A 20,615-nucleotide genomic window follows, 5' to 3' on the forward strand; every position below is an offset into this window, starting at 1 on the left:
CTGGAATATAGCAACGAAAAGAGAAGAATTTTATGCAAAAAACATGCAAAAAGTGACTTTTGCATATCGTCACTCCATTTTTGATGATTTTTAGTTTGCAACATAATTTGAAAAAAAAAATGGTCTTGTATAATTTATCATAATTTTTTTATGAATAAAGCAACAGAAATTCGACTTTTATTGAAAGTTAAGGAGGTTTTATTTGTCTCCTATAAAGTTGCTAAATTGGAAACACATGGTTTTTCATTGGACAGTGATGATATGTACCCTATAAACCCTATTTGACACATAGGGACAAGATCTAAAATGAATTTCACTCAAAACAAAGCAGATGGATCTCAACATGTCTACTACATCTTGTTAACGCTTCTACATGGGAAGGCTGTGTGTGTGTGAGTGAGAGTGTGTGTGTGTGTGTGTGTGATAGTGAGTGATGGTGAGAGAAGGCGGTGGATAAATGAGAAGGAGAGGCTTACTTGTGAATTTCTTCTGTAGTCAAGCTCGTTTGCTCACTTTAAAATATGACAAAATGTCATCAACAACGCTGCATTAAAATCACACACGCTGTTCATCGGAACTGCACCATATTCTGCTTTTTTCCCTGCGGCTGTTGGTTGCTAAGTGGCTGTCTGCATTAGTGTGTGTGTGTGTCTGTGTGTGTGTGTGTGTCTGTGTGTGTGTTTGCACAATGGGGTGCACGCTCGTCCTGCAGCGGAACTGAAAATGCTTTCAGAACTTCCTCTCGATCTTTTCTGAGAAGGCGAAAGAAAGCAACAGGAAGTGTGGTCTGAGGGGGGCGGTGGCAGAGGAGAAGAAGTCACAGGAAGTGAAGATACCGCCAGGTTTATCGCAACAGTGCTGTATCTCTGACCGTCGTCAAGGACAGCTCTGAACTGGATTATCTTTCTAGATTATTCTGCTTTTCTGCTAGATTTTGGATTTAATTGCATTCACCATCAAGAGCTTTAGTGAGGATAATCAGAGGTGTCAAGTAATTAGTACTTAAAGGAGAACTCCAGTGTGAAATGGACTTTGGGTGTTTTAAATTGTGATACTTACCTGCGTTGATTAGCTCACCTCCGCTCTCCCCCAGCTATCTGAGATCCAGTATTTTGTGCACTTATCCCAAACAGGCTTTTAGAATGATATGGGGCATATTTTAACCCTGCAGATAAATTACTTTTTCCACCGTTATTCAGGCTCAAAGTAGCTCCACACTTCACTTGTAGAATCCAGGGAGTCCTGACATATAAAACGAGGCATTAAGAGCTTATTAAGAACTGCATAAGAAGTTTATTAAAAGCCACTGTTTACATCCTATAGTTAAGGTAAATCTCCGGGCACTGCCACCTTAAATTTAAGTCCCAATAAGTCAACCGTTGAGCATGAGAACGAATAGGCAGGATAGTTAACCAGATTGCAAAATTAATTCCTTGGAAATACATTCCAGGAATTTCAGATGTTGCTGAGAATATGTGGTTACTGTCGATATTAGAAGGCAAAGAACCACGAACACATTACATAAACATTGTGACTTAAAGTTACATGGTGACGCCTGATTACTGCATGAAAAGCAGATTTGCATTTTCCTTCCCACACAGCAATCAAATTTTATTTCACATAATCAAAAACTCTTTTGACTATGATGTGTGATTGCATGTTGTTGAAATCGTATCAGGATACAATCCATATACTTTGCTAACTTACAAATCATTTACAATCACTAAACCACTGCATAACCTTTATCAAGCACGGGGCCCATCCATAGGTTTTGGCATTGTCCCAGTTAATTTATTAAGATGTTTAAAGAGAAGATGATTCCAAAATCTACATTTATAATTTTGCATGAAAATATTTGGTGAAACACATAAATGCTGCATTCCAACATAAAAACTTAATCACATCTGTGAAACATGGGGGTGGTGGTATCGTGATTTGGGGCTGCTTTGCTACCCTAGGACCAAGACAACTAGCTATTACTGATAGATGTGTGAATTCTGGAATATAACAACAATCCCTACAGATAAATTTAATTGTGTTTGTTCATAATTAGAAGCTTAATCTAGAATTAATAATGAAGCATAAAAAAAAAAAACATAAGCACAGACGTATATCAGCAAATAAATGTTTAAAGCAAGAAAAGAATAATCATCTTAGAATGGGCAAAATTAAATTCTAGAGCTTAAATCAACAGAAAAAAAAAATATTTGAAGGAGCTGAAATGGACAGGTCATATAAGGAGGTCTATCATTGCTTTTTCCGACAAAAAATTTAGTTCCTCTGTATTTCATGGACGAAAGGAAGCTCTGTTCACATTTTGTGACAAATTAAATTCAGAACATTGTAAAGGATTCATAATTTCTAGGGACACTTTAAAAATATGATGTGGGGCTGTGTCCCAATTGCATATTAAACAATAAACTAATACGCTAAAGTATATACTATAATGTAATCTTCTGTAAGGGTTTCTCTATAAGGTTTCCCACAGCACTATATAGGTAAGGCGACCACCTTAACCATAATGGAAATTTCATGCTGAAATAATAATTAGTATTGGTAATTTGTTTGCATATGGGATGAATGCGCAGAGCTCTGGTTTCAGTTTACCGATGCTAACTGCAGTTCTAGATAAGGGTGTGTATGATCTAGCAGTTCCAGCAGCTGTAAGTTTAGGTTTGGCTTCCTGTTAAAGACGTCGTCTTGTGACACAGTGATGTTTCCTAGAGATGCAGTTTCACAGACTGATGATTATCACCCTCATGCTGGTGTTCTCTGCCTGATCTGAAGATAAATAGCTGCTGTTTGAGTTAGCTAGGCATGTTCAATGTGATCAGTCCTTTTCTAGGCTGAGAGGAGGGTTTCCCACCGGTCTGGAGAGGCTGAGTGGAGGTTTTGTGGTGGGGGAGGGTATTTATGTAAATCAGGTATTGGATAAGGGAATAAGAAACTTTGCATGTGTTTAGTTTCCAGATGTGAAGCACATTTAAGTGAGGCCTCAAGATGACTGCTAGTATGGCTGATGCTAAAGCTAATTGATTGGTTTCAGTGTTAGAAGTGGGTAAAAATTGCTTGAATATCTTTTATTTGTATGTTGACCCCTCTTAATAAGCACATTATAACATTGACATTACAATAATAATAATAATAATAATAACATTGACATTACAGTTTATAACAGTGACATAAGTATATATATATATATATATATATATATATAATATTACCTCAGTTGGTTCTTCTGAAGATCATGGGAAGACCAAAATGAATTTTCCTCATTATTGTTTCTGTATATTTGATCTTATTGTAACTATAACTGAGGAGCTCAATCTCAACACTCAGTCCTGTTACCTGAATTAATTCTTTTTCTTTTTTTGTGCAACAAATTTATATCATAGTATTTTGAGGGACAAAATTTACAAACAGTGCCTGATTTTAAACTTGCTTAGCACACTTATTTGCACATAATTTCCTGCCATAAATTCATTTAAACACCAATACTTATATGTTATTTTGTAATGACATACGCAGTTTGTCCATCTTCTTTTAAGAACTAATGCTAAAATGCATATTTCCCAAAAGACTAAATATGACAGAAGCTTTTAAAATACAAACACCCACAAGTGCTTTCTACTCTGTCTGTTCTGCTAATAAAATGTCTGTGGTGATTTAAATGTTATTAAATGTTATTAAGTCCTTGTTTCTGTCCTGAATTGCTCTCTGTTTGTCCGCAGCCGCCTCTTCTTCAGGCCATCTTCAATGGAGACCCTGAGGAGATACGCATGCTCATCTTCAAATCCGAGGACATCAATGCGCTGGTATGCAGCTCTTCCCTGCAGCCTCCACTACCCACATTCGGCTGCTTTGTTTCGGTGGTGTGCCGTGGAGATGGTTTGGGAAGCCTGTAGACAATGAGCCAAACAGAAATCTATTTACCCGAGGGCTGAGGAGACAGGACACAAACTTGTTTTCTCCGCTGTTCTCCTCCTCCCGTATTTAGTCTGCCCTGCTGGAAACAGCCTCTATCACGACTCCAGTCAGAGTCAGCTCATTGTCCTGCCCTGCTCTGTTCCAAAGGCCCAGAATCGCCTGTCTGTGGGCTGTGGCTGATGATTTGAGTAGAAATGCACAAGAATTAACATTTTTTTAAAAATCTAAATAAATGCAAACATTTTTGCAGGTTTTTATTAATTTTGCTAATTTTTCACAGCTGAAAAACGGAAACAGCCTGAAAGTATTTTTGCCTTATTATAAACTCACTCTAGTTGTACTAATATTTTTATTATGAATTCACTTATGAATTCACTGCAGTGCAATTTCTGGTCATACATTTACCTAATTGTCACTACTGAATAACTACAAAGGCCTTAATGTAGTTTTGGCTTACTTTATAAAGAAGAAGCGTTTTAAAAACTTCCAAATAATACTATTTATTGAACACATAATCTTTTTAATGCCCCAGTAAAAAAATAAAATAAATAATAATACCTTTACATCAGCAGTACTGTTTTTATCACAACATTTACCACAAGTCTTATTTTAACGTTAATTTACTTCTGCAGTTTAAATTGAGTAATAGATTTAACCCAGGAGTGCTATTCTAATCATACATTTACTACAGCAGTCAGTGCAATTTCAATCATAGATTTTCCTCAGTAGTGCTATTCTAGTCCTAAATTTACTTCTGCAGTGCAATTTGAGTAACAGATCACGAATTTGAGTCATAAATTTACCTCAGTAGTCCAATTTTGATCACAAATTTACTTTTGCATTGCAATTTATATCATTAATTTACCTTCGTAGTTCTATTTTAACAATAAATACTTCTGCAGGGCAATTTGAGTCAAAGATTTACCTCAGAAATGCTACTCAAAAAATGCTAAGGCAAAGTCTTTTAGTGGAAAGCTGGTTCAGGGTGGCATGGCAACCTCTGAGCAGTGGGAGAGTAAACACTGAGATCCTGCACTGTGTGCAGAGTGAGAGAGAGAGAACAGCTGATCCACACTGTAGTAAAGATTACACACCACTGTACTGATATCCAGCACACTCGGATTTGATTACCAAATGTGTCCCTTATCCCTGTCTCACCACCCTGTCTGACTGTCTCACTCTCTCTCACGCTCTTGCTTTCTCTATTACTCTCCATTTTTCTGTCTCTCTCTGAATCTCATTCTCTGACTCTGTTGAAAAGAGTCAAATGTGTAAACGCTGCCTTCGACTCTATATCAGTATCCCTCTGTAACCTTTCTCTCTTTTTTTGTTCTCTGATTTTTTGACTTTTTCATACTCTCTGCTGCTCTCTATCCATCACTTTCTATCACTTTTTGTCATTTTCTTGGTGTTTTGCTCTCTCTCTGACTATATTCTCTGTGTTCTCCTCCTCTACCCCCTGCTCTGTTTCTCTCAGGATGCAGAAAAGCGTACTCCCCTCCACGCTGCAGCGTTTCTGGGGGATGCTGAGATTATTGAGCTGCTCATCCTCTCTGGTACAGTTCCTTTTTTTCCCTCTTTGTTTTATACTGTTACCATTTTTTTCTCACTATAAGGCGCACTGAATTATAAGGCGCACTTTCAATGAACGTCTGTTTTCTGGTCTATTTTCATACATAAGACGCACTGGATTATAAGGTGCATTTTGAGCAACACTAGTAAGGAACAGAGGTGGGTGAACAAAACTGTGATTCTTAAAAAAAAAAAAAAGATTTGAAAAATCTTTTAAAATCAGATGAGCTCTGGATGTTAATCTACACAATCTTTCATGAAAACTGTTTATTTGGGTGAGTAAAGCGCTTCTATTTATTTACAGTAAGCTTACATTTCCAGATTTTTTCCCCCTAAGCAGCAGCATTAGCATTAATGCTGCTTGATAGCGCAGAATACAGTCCAATATACTCTCTCTCTGAGCGGTGAAAGAGCTAGCGCTTAGTGTGGTTATTGAGTAATGCTAATGCTGCTCCAGCAGTGCTAGTCAGGGTTAGCAGCAGGCTGCAGGCTGATAGTACTCACCTTAGTTAGTGGCTAATGCTAATACTGATGCAGAACTAAACTGAAACTCCTGTATTACGCTGCACTTTAGCAGAGTGGCTTTACTGCTGCTTAATACCGGACTGATAAAATTCATACATTAAAGGAAAATTAAAGGATTTTAAGTGTGCCTTATAGTGCGAAAAATATGGTTTATTTCATTTATCAGGTTTCAGATTTAGAATGTTATATGAAAGTATCCACTGTGATTTTGACACTGTCTTCTGTTTTGTGCTGTTTTATAGTGTATTTATTGTAGAGATACAGGAACTCATACAGCATTGTTTCTGAGGCGCTTATTTCTGTATCTTCTCATCTTCCCGTTTCTATTGTGCGTCGTCCCTTTGTTTAGGGGCTCGGGTCAATGCCAAAGACAACATGTGGCTCACCCCTCTGCACAGGGCTGTGGCTTCCAGGAGTGAGGTGGGTTAAAGCACCGGACACACAATATACACACCATAAACACACCATAACAATAAATATGTTTATATTCCGGTGGAGAGTCATGCTGGCGCACAGGTGTCAAGTAACTTTGCGTCTCGAGACAGAGAGAGATAGTACGCGCCCTGCAGAGCTACAGAACACAGACGAGATCAGGGCTTATCTGGCTAGCTGAGTGAAACTGCACTGGAAATGAGTGTTTAAAACTGGGACAACTGGAACTACCATCAGATGTTTTAGATAGCAGAGCTTGACTCACTGTGTAGCACAGGAACATCAACAAAGCCAGTAACAGCAAGTATAAGAATACACAGCTAAGCACATGCTTTACAGATTTAAAACTCCAAAATTCCTTATTGGCCACATTAAAATATATGTATATATCATATTTTTTGCACTTCAAATCCTTTCATTTTCCCCAAAAAAGCAGTGTCAGTGTCAGTTGAAAGATTTTGAGATAAAGAAGAGGAGAAAATAGGATCTGTTTGGTTATAAAAACTCCGCCAGTTAAAATACTTTCATTGCTGCTCTGTTTGTTGCTGCACTGTTTGGTTTGTAAGCGCTGCATCATTGCTAGGTTACCTGTATGTGGCGGAGTAATACTGTACATGGAGAGCTTCGGTTACAGTGCATTACCGGTTGATAATGGCACTCATAGAACGCCTCTCAGCCAATCACATTGCAGGTTTGGAAGTAACTGTGGTATAATAAATGTTATTTAAATGGAATTTTGTTAAATTTTAAAATGACAGTAATTGTTATGATATGCACAATTTTATATTTTTACTGTCTCATTCCGCCGCTTTGCAGGAGGCGGTGCGTGTGCTGATCCGTCACTCGGCCGACGTGAACGCTCGTGATAAGAACTGGCAGACTCCTCTGCACGTGGCGGCGGCTAACAAAGCTCTGCGCTGCGCTGAGGTCATCATCCCGCTCCTCAGCAGTGTGAACGTCTCGGACCGCGGGGGACGCACTGCTCTGCACCATGCTGCCCTCAACGGACACACTGAGGTAGAGTGGTCCGTGCACACTGTCGGGGTCCGGGGTCTTTAAATTAACTGCAATTGCACCAGTAAGAGCAGAGTGTGAAGGTTCAATTAGCAGGGTAAGAGCACAGTTTTGCACTAAATATTGCAATGCAAACAACATTATGGGGGACATACCAGAGTTCAAAAGAGGACAAATTGTTGGTGAACGTCTTGCTGGAGCATCTGTGACCAAGACAGCAAGTCTTTGTCATGCATCAAGAGCCACGGTATCCAGCGTAATGTCAGCATACCACCAAGAAGAACCAACCACATCCAACAGGATTAACTGTGGACGCTGTAAGAGGAAGCTGTCTGAAAGGGATGTTCGGGTGCTAACCCGGATTGTATCCAAAAAAATATAAAACCACGGCTGATCAAATCACGGCAGAATTCAATGTGCACCTCAACTCTCCTGTTTCCACCTGAACTGTCCGTCACCACAATAAATTATTGTGGTCTAAAACCAGGTGTTTCAGTTTCATTGTCCAACCCCTGTATTTTAAGTGTTTATTTATTTTATTGTGGATGATTATGGTCACAGACAATGAAAACCCAAAAATCAGTGTCTCAGAAAATTAGAATATTATATATATAAGACCAATAGGTACTTTTGACTTTTGGCAGTGTGGGCAGTGTGCCAAGTCCTGCTGGAAAATGAAATCCCAAATCTCCATAAAAGTAGTCAACAGAGCAAATGTAAAATTTACTGATGATCAGTGATGGTTTGCAGAGTCATGTCATCTGCTGGTGTTGATCCACTGTGTTTTATTATCAAGTCAATGTCAAAATCAGTGCAGTTTTCAGTTTTTCTGCAAAATCTTACAGCACTTCATGCTTCCCTCTGCTACTGACAACTTCATTTCATTTTCTAGCAGGATTTGGCACACTGCCCATTCTGCCAAAAGTACCAATTGGTCTTATAATATAATATTCTAATTTTCTGAGATTTCTGTTTTTTTTTATTGGCTGTAATCATCAACAATAAAATAAACTCTCATAAATAAAATAAAAGAGTGCAGCTGCCTCTTAATCTTTAGTATTAAGTGAGCTGTAGATTCTGGGCTGTCTGTTGCCCCTGGGCTATCTGAGATGCTGCATTAACACACACACACACACACACACACACACATCCGTGGGTTGAGGCACACGTACCGGCTCACATCTTTTATGCACACTTAACGTGGGCCCGTGGAACCCTCCCACAGACACTCTTTCATTCTGGGTTCCTAATCCATCTGCAGGCACTAGTTTTGGTGGAGCCGTCATGCTGTCGAGTGATATTTAAAGTGATGTTATATAAAATGAGACACATACTAGCTGACGCATAACTGACTCACAACCTGTTACCCGCTGTGACCGACATACTCATTCTCCTCTCCTCTCATCTTTCCATTTCTCTGCCTGTCTCTCTGTCTGTCTGTCTCTCTGTTTCTTGTGTCTCTCTGCTGTTCAGATGGTCAGTTTGCTGCTGTCTAAAGGTGCTAACATCAATGCCTTTGATAAAAAGGATGGCCGTGCTCTCCACTGGGCTGCCTATATGGGTAAGATGAGCAATCCACTCATGAGTCAACACTCAACTCAACTCAAACACTACCATCATTTCTTTTACACATTTCCCAGTTCATTAATGACAATTATACTGTTTTAACTTTTTTATACCAGCTGTAATTATACTTTCTTTAACAAAGCACATTAGTATGAAGTCAAAAGTGATGTCATGGTAGAAATAGAGATGAAGGGGGCTAAGGAATAAGGCACTGCCACTATGATTGGGAGGTCGCTGATTCGAATCCCATTCATGCATCTTGCCATCAGCTGCCGGAGCTCTAAAAGAGCACAATTGGCCTTGCTCTCTCTCTCTGGGTGGGTACAGTAGATGTGGCTTTTTCCCCTTATCACTCCTAGGGTGATGTGGATCAGCACAAGACCGCATCTGTGAGCTGATGTATCAGAACGGAGTCGCTGCGCTTTCCTCCGAGCGTTAGCGCTGTGCTGTGATGCTACTTGGCAATGCTGCATGAGCAGCAGTTCGAAAAGAGGCAGAGTCTGACTTCACATATGTCGGAGGAGGCATGTGCTAGTCTTCACCCTCCTGATGTTGGGGCATCACTAGTGATAGGGGGACTTCTTATGAGTGGGTTGGGTAATTGTAATTGCCTTGTAAATTAAGGAGAAAATGCGATAAAATAAATAAAAATATATAGACTGAATAGATTGAAGTGTTCTCTTATTCTTGCTTTGCTTTGTTCTGTCTCTCTCCTGCAGGCCACTTAGACGTGGTGTGTCTGCTGGTGGACCAGGGAGCAGAAGTCAGTTGTAAAGACAAGCGAGGATACACACCTCTCCATGCTGCCGCCTCCAACGGACAGATCAACGTCGTCAAACACCTGCTCAACCTGTCCGTGGAGGTATTTACATACATGTTCACATGCATGTTTACTCAAACTGTAGATTTTAGTGTCTTTCTCATGATAAGGCATTCCCAGAATGCACTACTGTATATCGTTGTGTATTAAACCAATATGAACATATACAGATCTGGAAAAAAAAGAGTTTCGTTGATTTTACCAAAATCTCTGCAATATAATTAAAAGGAAGATGGATGATCACAAACCATCACACCAAACTGAACTGCTTGAATTTTTGCACCAGGAGTAAAGCAGCATAAAGTTATCCAAAAGCAGTGTGTAAGACTGGTGGAGGAGAACATGATGCCAAGATGCATGAAAAAAACTGTGATTAAAAACCAGGGTTATTCCACCAAATATTGATTTCTGAACGCTTAATCTTCTTTGTTATTTCAGCCATTTCTCATTTTCTGCAAATAAATGCTCTAAATAACAATATTTTTATTTGGAATTTGGGAGAAATGTTGTCTGTAGTTTATAGAATAAAACAACATGTTCACAATGTTCATTTTACTCAACCATCTACCTATAAATAGCGAAATGAGAGAAATTTAAGTTGTCTCTTATTTTTTTCAGAGCTGTATTTCAGGATTTCCATTCAGCATAATGTATGGAAGTATGTACACATACTTTTTTTATTTATTAATTCTGTCTCGTCTTTAAATCCCGCAGATAGATGAGGCCAATGCGTTTGGGAACACCGCTCTGCACGTGGCCTGTTTTAATGGTCAGGATGCAGTGGTCAGTGAGCTGATTGACTACGGGGCCAATGTGAGTCAGCCCAACAACAAGGGCTTCACTCCTCTCCACTTTGCTGCTGCGTCCACTCACGGAGCACTCTGCCTGGAGTTCCTGGTCAACAACGGAGCTGACGTCAACGTGCAGGTGAGACTGAAGCAGTCCCAGTTCTACTGACTTCATCTAAATATAGATTACAAGCATGCAGCAGCTCAATGTCACAGTGCACTTATCATCAAAAAGTAGTTGCAACTAAAAAAGGAAGTGCTGGATTACAATAAAAAAAGCCCAATCGCATTCCCCTCTTGTACGCCTACCCCTTTGTTTTTGAGTTGTATCCTTCAACATGGAATGGAGTTACAAAAAGAAGAGGTGAAATCCTCCCCCTAAAGGGCAATTTGCATTTTTTCGTCGAAAATAATATCATGATATTTTAGGGTATTTTTGCGATAACGATATACTTGCCAAAATAGGAAAACAGAAAAATAATTAATTAATTTCAGGAATATAGTATAATAGTATAACAGTATAATCATAATGTGGCAAAATAAATAATATAGCATAAAATAATATAATGCAGCAAAAAATATTGCAGAATCAATTATACAATAAATACACATAAAGCTTCACAGTAAAAAATGGACTACTTTTAAGACAAACCATCTCTGTTATCACGATATGGATTTTTAATATCACGATATTTCTGTGTCATGATATATTGTACACAATATAATATTGCCCACCCCTACTTCTGGGTGTGTGTATTAGCGCCTCTGAGGTGCTCTGCAGTTTAAACCACAAGACGGGAATGTGTGGGCAGGACTTCCAACGCATATTAACATGCAAATGTGAATGGAAAGTGCACCACTTGAGCTTGTGGATTTAACTCTTGTGTTTATCAGGTCAGACACAATATATTTTTTGGCCTAAACCTGGACAAGCAACACTTAATCATGTACATCATCATGTATATGAGTTGCTTGTGTTTGAGGTAAACGTTGATCAGGTTTAGATCAGGGGATTGTGGAGGACAAGCACTTTTTTATGTTTACTACATAATTCCATATGTGTCCCTTAAATGTTTTTATGTCTTTAACATTAATCTACAATGTAGAAAATATTTTAAATAAAGAACTAAAGCGCAACACTTTCAAACTTTTGACTAGTACTGTATTTCCGACATGCTTTGTATAAATGACCATACTCTATGTCACTGAGGTTACACTGACTGTGCCTCTCTCTCTCTTGCAGAGTCGGGATGGGAAGAGTCCTCTCCATATGACCGCAGTGCACGGACGCTTCACACGCTCACAGACTCTCATCCAGAACGGTAAGATCATCAGGACGATTACCAGTAATAGCAGTAAAATATACCTTCTGATTTGGATTGTAACTACTATCATAATTTACATGATGATGATGATTGCATCTTACACATTCGTGTATGATTTAACAAAATGTGTGTGTGTGTGGGTGTGTTTGAAATAATAGGTGGAGAGATTGACTCTGTTGATAAGGATGGAAACACTCCGTTACACATCGCCGCTCGTTATGGTCATGAGCTCCTCATTAACACCTTAATCACCAGTGGAGCCGACTGCACCAGGTGTGTGTGTGTGTGTGTGCATATACGCTTTTACACTTCACTATTTGAGTGTCATTTTCATTGAGAGGCTCATAAAAATAACATTCTCTCTCTCTCTCTCTCTCTCTCTCTCTCTCTCCCCCTCTCTCTCTCTCTCTCTCTCTCTCTCCCCCTCTCTCTCTCTCTCTTTCTCTCCCCCTCTCTCTCTCTCTCTCTCTCTCTCTCCCTCTCTCTCTCTCTGTGCAGGAGAGGAGTTCATGGAATGTTCCCGCTGCACTTGGCTGCTCTGAATGCTCATGCTGACTGCTGCCGGAAGCTTCTCTCCTCAGGTACCTCTGCGTGTCCTGATTTAAAGAGTCACTTTGACTTAAAAATTCTCCTGTACGTTAGAATTGGGTTACAATACATTTGGCACCATTCTGAAAACTTTCTGAAACTGTTTGCAGCTGAGAGCTTACAGTGTTGTCTCTAGTTAGCGCTTTTCCACCAAAAGAACTCTTACAAGGACCTTATAATGCTTAAAAGAACCGTGGTGCTTTTCAGTTTCCACCAGTTTTAGTGGAACCGTCAAAATGTCACATCATACGTCATCAACAGAGGGCGCTGCACAGTGGCGGTGAACAGAAGCAGTCACGGTTTGTGCTGAAGAACATAGTATTCTTCGGGTTCCGCTGCGAACAAACGTTCTTGGTTTCAGAACCTACTTTTGTTGGTGGAAACGGTGCTGGTTTCACATTTCTACACTGTAAATAAATAGTGTAGTGATCCAGACTATGAAGGAACACATAAGGAATCATGTAGTAACTTAAAAGTGTTAAACAAACCAAAATACTGTGGTTCTGTTAACTTGCGGGTTATTTAGGCTGCTAACTCTGATGAACTTATCCTGTACAACAGAGAAAACTCTTGTTCTTCCTTTCCTGGGCTAGTCCTGATGAGAGCCAGTTTCATCATAATGTTTTTGATTGTCTTTACGGTGACTGCACTTGAGGATACTTACAAAGTTCTTCAAATTTTTCTGATTGACTGACCTTAATATGACATAATTAACATTACTCAAATATTCACTATTCACTGTATACCTGTAACTCTACCTCTTCCCTACTTTACTTTAACTGATGCTCTCAAACACTTTATTAAGAGACAAGAAATTCAAGTAATTAACTCTTGATGAGTTCAGCACAGCTGTTAACTGAAAGCCTGAATTCCAGGTGACTCTACCTCATAAAGCTGACTGAGAAAATCCAGCAGAGATGTGCAAAACTGTCTAATCTAAGCAAATATAAAACATGTTCTGATTCGTTTAACAGCTTTTTTGTTTATCAAATAATTCAATATGTTTTCATATTTCATAGTTTAGATGACTTTAGTATCAATCTACAATGCAGAACATTTTAAAATTATAAAAAACGCTGAATTTAATTGGTACTGTATATTAAAAAATTATTGACCATCCTCAGTTGGCATAAAAAAAAAAAACAAAAAAAACAAAAACTCACTTATCTCTGCTCCCTAATCACACTTTTAATGCATACAGGCTGTGCAGCCCCGATCATAGTTTGCATAGTTGTGATCTTCTACATGATGTTTGATGTGATCTGGAAGCTGTGTGAGCAGTAGACTCAGTGTCACAGCATGACGTTTGTGTTTCTGCATGCTGCTCTGCCGCTCTGCCGCTCTGCTGCTCGGGATTGAGCTGCTCAGCTTTTGCAGGATTCTTAGTTTATAGTTTGAAACCTTGAAGAGAGGCTTTGATTAACTGCTGGAGGAGCTCTTCCTGCTGAAAACTGAATTCCCTCTGTTCGTGCTTCTGTCTGTGTCTCTCACGCATGCCTGATCACTTATAATCTTAAAGCAGTAGTCCTGAGAAAAATCTCAATCTGACAATTTACCTCAGAAATAATTCAGGTGTCCAAGGTTTGCTTGGTTAGTTTGTTGATTAATAGCTTTAAAGCTAATGTAACTAATATTTATAATGGTTTTTAAGGGTTCGAGTCCAAACACTTCGTTTTTTGATGAACATCAAGAAAAATCTTCTTTGTTTGTGCCATAATAAACTTTCACAAACCTGTTGTGAAGAGCAGACATTCATAGATCCCTTCTAATTTATTAAAAAAAATAAAAAACACCTGACTCTTATTTCACCTTTAAAAGAACTGCTAATCCTAGAGGGTCACATACTTTTGCCACTCACTATTACAAATATGTAATATTGGATTGTTTCTCCATAAATAAACAAGTATAATATTTTTGTCTCATGTGTTTAACTGGGTTCTCTTTATCTAGATTTTATATTTATGCAAAAAATATAAAAAAAGATTTAGAGGGTTTACAAACTTTAAAACACCACTGTATTTTTGTTTATTTTTTTTAATTTTGGGGGTTTTTGACTTAAGCTATGACATTCTGTTGTCTTTAAAATGGACAAAAATGCTTTAAGATGCAGCTCCTGCTGCTCTTTTTAGCTTTGAGATCATGCAGTTAGCATGATGCTAATTGGTCTGAATAAGCATTCACTATTTAGCCACATTAGCTTTGTAGCTCATGTGGACAAATATATAAACAGGCATACTGTGGACCAGAAGTGTTAAAGGATAATTATGTAAGTTTGATTATTTTTCATTAAACTATCGCTTTAAGGCTGGGTCTGTGGATATTCTACACTCTAACACCCGTCTCTTCCTCTCTTTCTTTTTCTCTTTCTCTCTCCCTCATTCCCTCTATTCCTTTATTTCTCTTCCCCTGGGTCTGCTGGTGTTGCTGCCTCTGTCTGTCTCCTCCGTGCCCTTCTTCTTCTTCTTCTTCTTCATCCCTCCATCCACCCTCAGGACGGAGGTATAGCATAATCTGCCCGCTCAGTAACGACTCGGTCCTGTGTGCAGGCTTCCAGATCGACACCCCGGACAGCCTGGGGCGGACCTGTCTGCACGCCGCCGCTGCTGGAGGGTGAGTGCGTCTGGGTCAGGCTGGTTCTGCTGACTGGGTCTGACAGAGAGCAGCACCGGCATTACGCTCTGTCTGAGACAGTGACTGTAGGACATATTGACTAGGGGTGGGCAATATTATATCGTATACAACATATCGTGACACAGAAATATCATGATATTAAAAATCCATATTGTGATAATAGGGATGTTCTGTCTTAAAAGTACCGGTAGTCTATTATTTACTGTGAAGCTTTAGGTGTATTTATTGTATAATTGTTTTAGTTTGCAGTTTATATGCATGCACTAAATATTCTGCAATATTATTTGCTGCATTATATTATTTTATGCTATATTATTTATTTTGCCACATTATGATTATACTGTTATACTCTTATACTATATTCCTGAAATGAATGAATTATTTTAGTTTTCCTATATCGCCAAGTATATCGTTTTCGCAAAAATACCCTGAAATATCGTGGTATTATTTTAGAGCCATATCGCCCACCCCTAGTGTTGACAGAAACATGATAAATTACTAGTGGTGTCAATCATTTAAAAATGATTTAATGAATCTCAGTAGAATTCTGTGATTAATTGCGATGATTCACACTTTTTCTTTCCTAAGACTAAGATTTTGATAATGGGTGTTTAAATGTGAAAAAAAAATCAGTGTTGGAAACACTTAGATTTGTTTTATTGGTGCCAAACCCTTATAAAAATAATTGTATTAATCACAAAAATATTCTGTGACTAAATTATGGATAAAATCAATGCTTAACTGTATTTGAGAAGGGGACAAAATAATAGTGTAAAATGGTTTAGTTCTGGTAGACTAGATCCTTTATTTACTGTATTGTAATATCTTAGGGTTGTTTTGATGCTTTTAAAACTAGAATAGAATTTATTGTGAGTTGCTGAGTTTAACTGAGAGTTTTAATGTAGAAAATAAATGCTAGTCTAGCTCCATATTCCACATCTAACAGATTAAAGAAAAGAGAGCGCCTAAACTTCAATTAAATTAAATCTACCTTATGAATTTAACAGTAAGCGTTGATGTGTTACATCACTAAACAAAACTGCTTATGTGTCACCAGGCAATCCAAAAAGTTTCCAGATTATCTGCATTCATTTTGACAGCCCTATAAACTGTATAACATATGATAAACAAATAAAGCTTTAGGAAATAAGCAGTTGATCATTTTTAAATGTGGTTCTATAATTATGTTTTTTGTTTCAGTACGGCTTTATTTGGATAGCTTACTTAATTTTTTGGCTTGCATTTAACTTGCATTCATATTTATATCAATTTAGCATTATGGCAACCTTTGTAGTTCTATAATTACAGATTGTAGTCCTGTATCTATTACTCTGCATGCTTCATGGTCCTCTTTTCTTTTTCTCTGGAAGAAATGTGGAGTGTGTGAAGCTGCTGCTCAGCAGTGGATCAGATCACAACCGGACGGATAAACACGGCAGGTCAGATTATACACACATGCAACACACATCGTCACCTTTTTTCCTAAATTTGTGTTTAAATCATGTGTTTGATTGATTGATTATTCAATCATTAACCTGATGTGTAATACTTGAGATCTAATGTAATGTAGTGTAAAGTAGATAACTAATTCTAATAACTGATCCATAACATACAACTCTCCGGTCTAATCCAGTTACTGTGCGTGTGTGTGTGTGTGTGTGTGTATGTATGGGTGTGTGTGCATATATACATGATTACAGGACTCCTCTCCACTATGCAGCTGCCAGTCGTCATTTTCAGTGCCTGGAGACTCTGGTGTCATGCGGTACCTGCATTAATGCCACTGACCAGTGGGGGCGCTCTGCCCTGCACTATGCTGCTGCCTCTGACCTGGACAGAAGGTGCACCTAAATGAATATGTTTGTTTATGCAAGTAAATGTGTTTCTATGCTGTCCGATAACTGCAATACATATAGCAGTGTGAAGCTGCTTGAACACTGAACGCTGAAAATTTGTCACTGCGCATTTTAACACAGTGTTTTTAATGGGATGTGCAGCGCAGATGTGAGCAGTGAACGCTGCACATAACATGCTCTTAGTGTGTAAACAGCATGGAGCAGCAGAGACTGCGTTTGTTCATAGCAGTATATTATATTATTATATTATTATATTAAATATATATTATACAGTATATTAAATTATTATATTATTATATACACATTTCTCATTAAATGTCTTACACACTGCAGAGAACAACAGATTTGCATGATGTCAAAATGTGGAAAACAAATGTGCAAAAATTCTCATTTTTAAGTGTTTAAGGTAGTTATTGTGAATAAAGTACATAACAAAATTTCAGAATACATTATTCTACAAACTATGAGAAAAGTTGAGAATCGAATGATTGCATGCAGCCCTTCATTTACTTTATTTATTTCAACTATTATTCTTTTTTTTAAATGTGCATTAAGAAGAGTCAGCTAATAGCTATAGGCAATTACTGATTAAGGGCAACATGAGTGAGCTAGCTATGATCAGTATCATTTATTAGTCAGTGCCAGCTTCCTCATCCTCAGTCATTCCTCATTCACCCCTGATACACAGCTCATCTCTGCACTACTACAGTCATATACCCGTTTCCATGGCAACCTTGGGGTATTTTTAATCCCTGTTAGTGTGTGCCCAGGCGCAGGCAGCGCTGACGTCAGACGGTACCTACTCTACTGTTCTGATCACCTACAATTATTAAAGTAAATGGGTCGGCTACTTTAGAATTAGCAGGTCTGAATGGACAGGGCTACTCTGTGCTCATCTCTACACATGTTTTTTGGTCACTGATTACTGCTGTTGGTCAAATATTAGCAGATTTGTGTGAGCAGGTGCCATCCATTTATTTCCTATACTGATTAACGATGAAACACATCCTCATCGACTGTCCTGCGTATTACCATATAAGACAATCAAACTAACCAGAAAAGAACGAAAAAAAGACCTTTTTTGGAAAAATAAACAACGTGGAAGATCTTAAGATACTTAAGATACATAAGTATATAATACAGTTGCAAGAAAAAATATGTGAACCCTTTGGGATCCTTTACTTGGATTTCTGCATAAATTGGTCATTAAATGTGTTCTAATCTTCATCTAAGTCACAACAGTAGACAAACACAGTCTATTTAAACTAATACCACACAGAAAACCATATTTTTGCATGGTTTTATTGAACACAACATGTTAATATTCACAAGGAGAAGGAAAAAGTATGTGAATCTTTGGATTTAATAACTGGTTGATCCTCTTTTGGCAGCAAAAATCTCAACCAATCATTTCCTGTAGTTAGAGATCAGACCTGCAGAACGGTCAGGAGGAATTCTGAATCATTCCTCTTCACTAAACTGTTTCAGTTCAGCTATAATATTATGGGATATCTGGTGTGAATTGATCACTCTCTTGAGGTCATGATGCCACAACATCTCAGTTGGGTTCAGGAGGTCAGGACTCTCCAGAAGGCCCAGTATTTATTTTCTTCTGTTGAATCCGTTCATTCGGTTGTTGATTTACTTCTATGTTTTGGGTCGTTGTCCTGTTGCATCATCCATCCTCTGTTGAGCTTCAGTCGGCACATTTACACATTAACACATTTAATGACCAATTTATGCAGAAATCCATATAGTTCAAAGGGTTCACATCTACTTTTTCTTGCAATTGTAAGTGCTGAAGTGGCAATAAAACCCCAACAACCAAGCAATCTTATACTGATTTGATGATTTACTCTGTGCGTGTGTGTGTGTGTGTGTGTGTTTTGTAAAGGCGACGTGTAGCCCTGGAGCCGGAGAGTCCTGGAGTGCAGGCGGAGAAGGAGAAAGAGGCAGCTCTGTGAGTGCACTGAGATGGATGGAGCTCGGCCTTCAGGCTGCTCTGCTTTCTGTCCTTTTAACTGATGACGCTTTTTGGTCTGACGAGTCCTATTTGTTCTAACATTGCAGTGTAGTCTGTGTTTACACACTCGCACACTCGTATCAGTGTGTGTGTGTGTCTCTGTTTGCATTTGGACATTTTTTTTCTAGGACAAATCCAAAGTCCTGACTGTAGGGAAAAAAGGCAGAGAAACCAGGATGTAAAATCCATAAAATCAAAATTAACGAGTTTGAGGAAAATATCACTATATGTCATGCTATTTTATATATATGTCAAGAAAACGACTGCAGAAAAATTAAAAAAAAAATGTATTATTGCATACGATATGATTTGGCACACTCCTAACCGAGTCAGTGATCCAGAAAGTCATGATACTAATAATAATGCACTCCATATATATCCATATATCCTGTGATAAAGTAAATAATAATTAATACTGGACAGATATAATCTGTCTCTAGTAGATATATAATAGAAAAGAGAATAATATTAGTTTTTATTTTGCTAAAAACAGCAAAAAAAAGTAATACCCTGATGCGATAATTATCGATCACAATTTTCTTTTATATGTAGGCAATATTATTGCGTACGAAACAATATGTCACACCCCTAGTTTGAGCTTAGGGGACTCCTCTCTAAAATATGTGATTTATTTTTTTATGTAGCCATTTGTTTAAGTAATGAATGTTTATTTGTATTTGTTCTAATATTATTTGCTGTACTGTTAATAAGAAAACACACATACTGTAGAAATAAATCCTGTATAAAACTAATAGGACTTGTGCATGACCCTATGCTTTCTCTTTACATGCAGGTATGGTGTGTATGTGTACTCAGCATTCAGCAAAATGAAAACACTTGCCACGTTGCACTCCTTTTATCAGTTTTAGGGCTGTATTTGAATAAGTGGTGAACTCTGGAGACTATCAGTTACTGTTTGCATATTGAGGCCTTCCCCTCGCTGTCTCTGTCCTGCTTTCACGCCATGCCAGCATCTGATGTCTTTGTTCCTTGTCTGCACTCCTGCTTCCCCTAATGTGTTGGTTTTAGCTGACTGTGCTGAGTCTACTGTGTGTGTGTGTGTGTGTGTGTGTGTAGGTGCCTTGAGTTCCTGCTGAAGAGTGGAGCCACTGCCTCACTGAAGGACAAGCAGGGCTATAGTGCTGTTCACTATGCTGCTGCCTATGGCCACAGACACTGCCTGGAGCTGGTGAGACATAAATACTAATACTGAAGTAATATTTTGTTATATCAAAATTGTGATAATTGTAGCGCCAAGTGGTCCAGTGGTCAAAAGCGCTGCCACTATGTTCGGGAGATCGCTGGTTCGAATACAGTTCATGCAGCTTGCCATCAGCTGTCGGAGCCCTGAGAGAGCATAATTGGCCTTGCCCTCTCTGGGTGGGTAGATGGCGCTACAGTAGATGGCGCTCTTTCCCCTCATCACTCCTAGGGTGATGTGGATCAGCACAAGGCTGCATCTGTGAGCTGATGTATCAGAACCGAGTCGCTGCGCTTTCCTCCGAGCGTTAGCGCTGTGATGCTACTCGGCAATGCTGCATGAGCAGC

The 20,615-nt window shown here is 38.6% G+C and overlaps 1 protein-coding gene across 3 annotated transcripts in view; it reads left to right on the plus strand.

Annotated features, from left to right (window-relative positions):
- Positions 1–20,615, plus strand: part of ankrd44 (ankyrin repeat domain 44) — a 41,786-nt gene that overhangs the window by 7,618 nt on the left and 13,553 nt on the right. For 2 of the 3 annotated variants that reach the window (XM_022680637.2, XM_022680639.2), the window contains exons 2-16: positions 3,732–3,815; positions 5,405–5,483; positions 6,374–6,444; positions 7,273–7,473; positions 8,944–9,031; positions 9,756–9,898; positions 10,571–10,783; positions 11,888–11,966; positions 12,128–12,242; positions 12,468–12,550; positions 15,050–15,167; positions 16,559–16,627; positions 16,889–17,029; positions 18,939–19,004; positions 20,145–20,256. In XM_022680637.2, the coding sequence (XP_022536358.2) occupies positions 3,732–3,815; positions 5,405–5,483; positions 6,374–6,444; positions 7,273–7,473; positions 8,944–9,031; positions 9,756–9,898; positions 10,571–10,783; positions 11,888–11,966; positions 12,128–12,242; positions 12,468–12,550; positions 15,050–15,167; positions 16,559–16,627; positions 16,889–17,029; positions 18,939–19,004; positions 20,145–20,256 (1,662 nt within the window). The remainder of the gene's footprint in view (positions 1–3,731; positions 3,816–5,404; positions 5,484–6,373; positions 6,445–7,272; positions 7,474–8,943; positions 9,032–9,755; positions 9,899–10,570; positions 10,784–11,887; positions 11,967–12,127; positions 12,243–12,467; positions 12,551–15,049; positions 15,168–16,558; positions 16,628–16,888; positions 17,030–18,938; positions 19,005–20,144; positions 20,257–20,615) is intronic. The other variant, XM_022680638.2, reaches the window with a different exon arrangement.

Source organism: Astyanax mexicanus, chromosome 11 (genome assembly GCF_023375975.1).
Source record: "Astyanax mexicanus isolate ESR-SI-001 chromosome 11, AstMex3_surface, whole genome shotgun sequence".
Lineage (NCBI taxonomy): Eukaryota > Metazoa > Chordata > Actinopteri > Characiformes > Acestrorhamphidae > Astyanax > Astyanax mexicanus.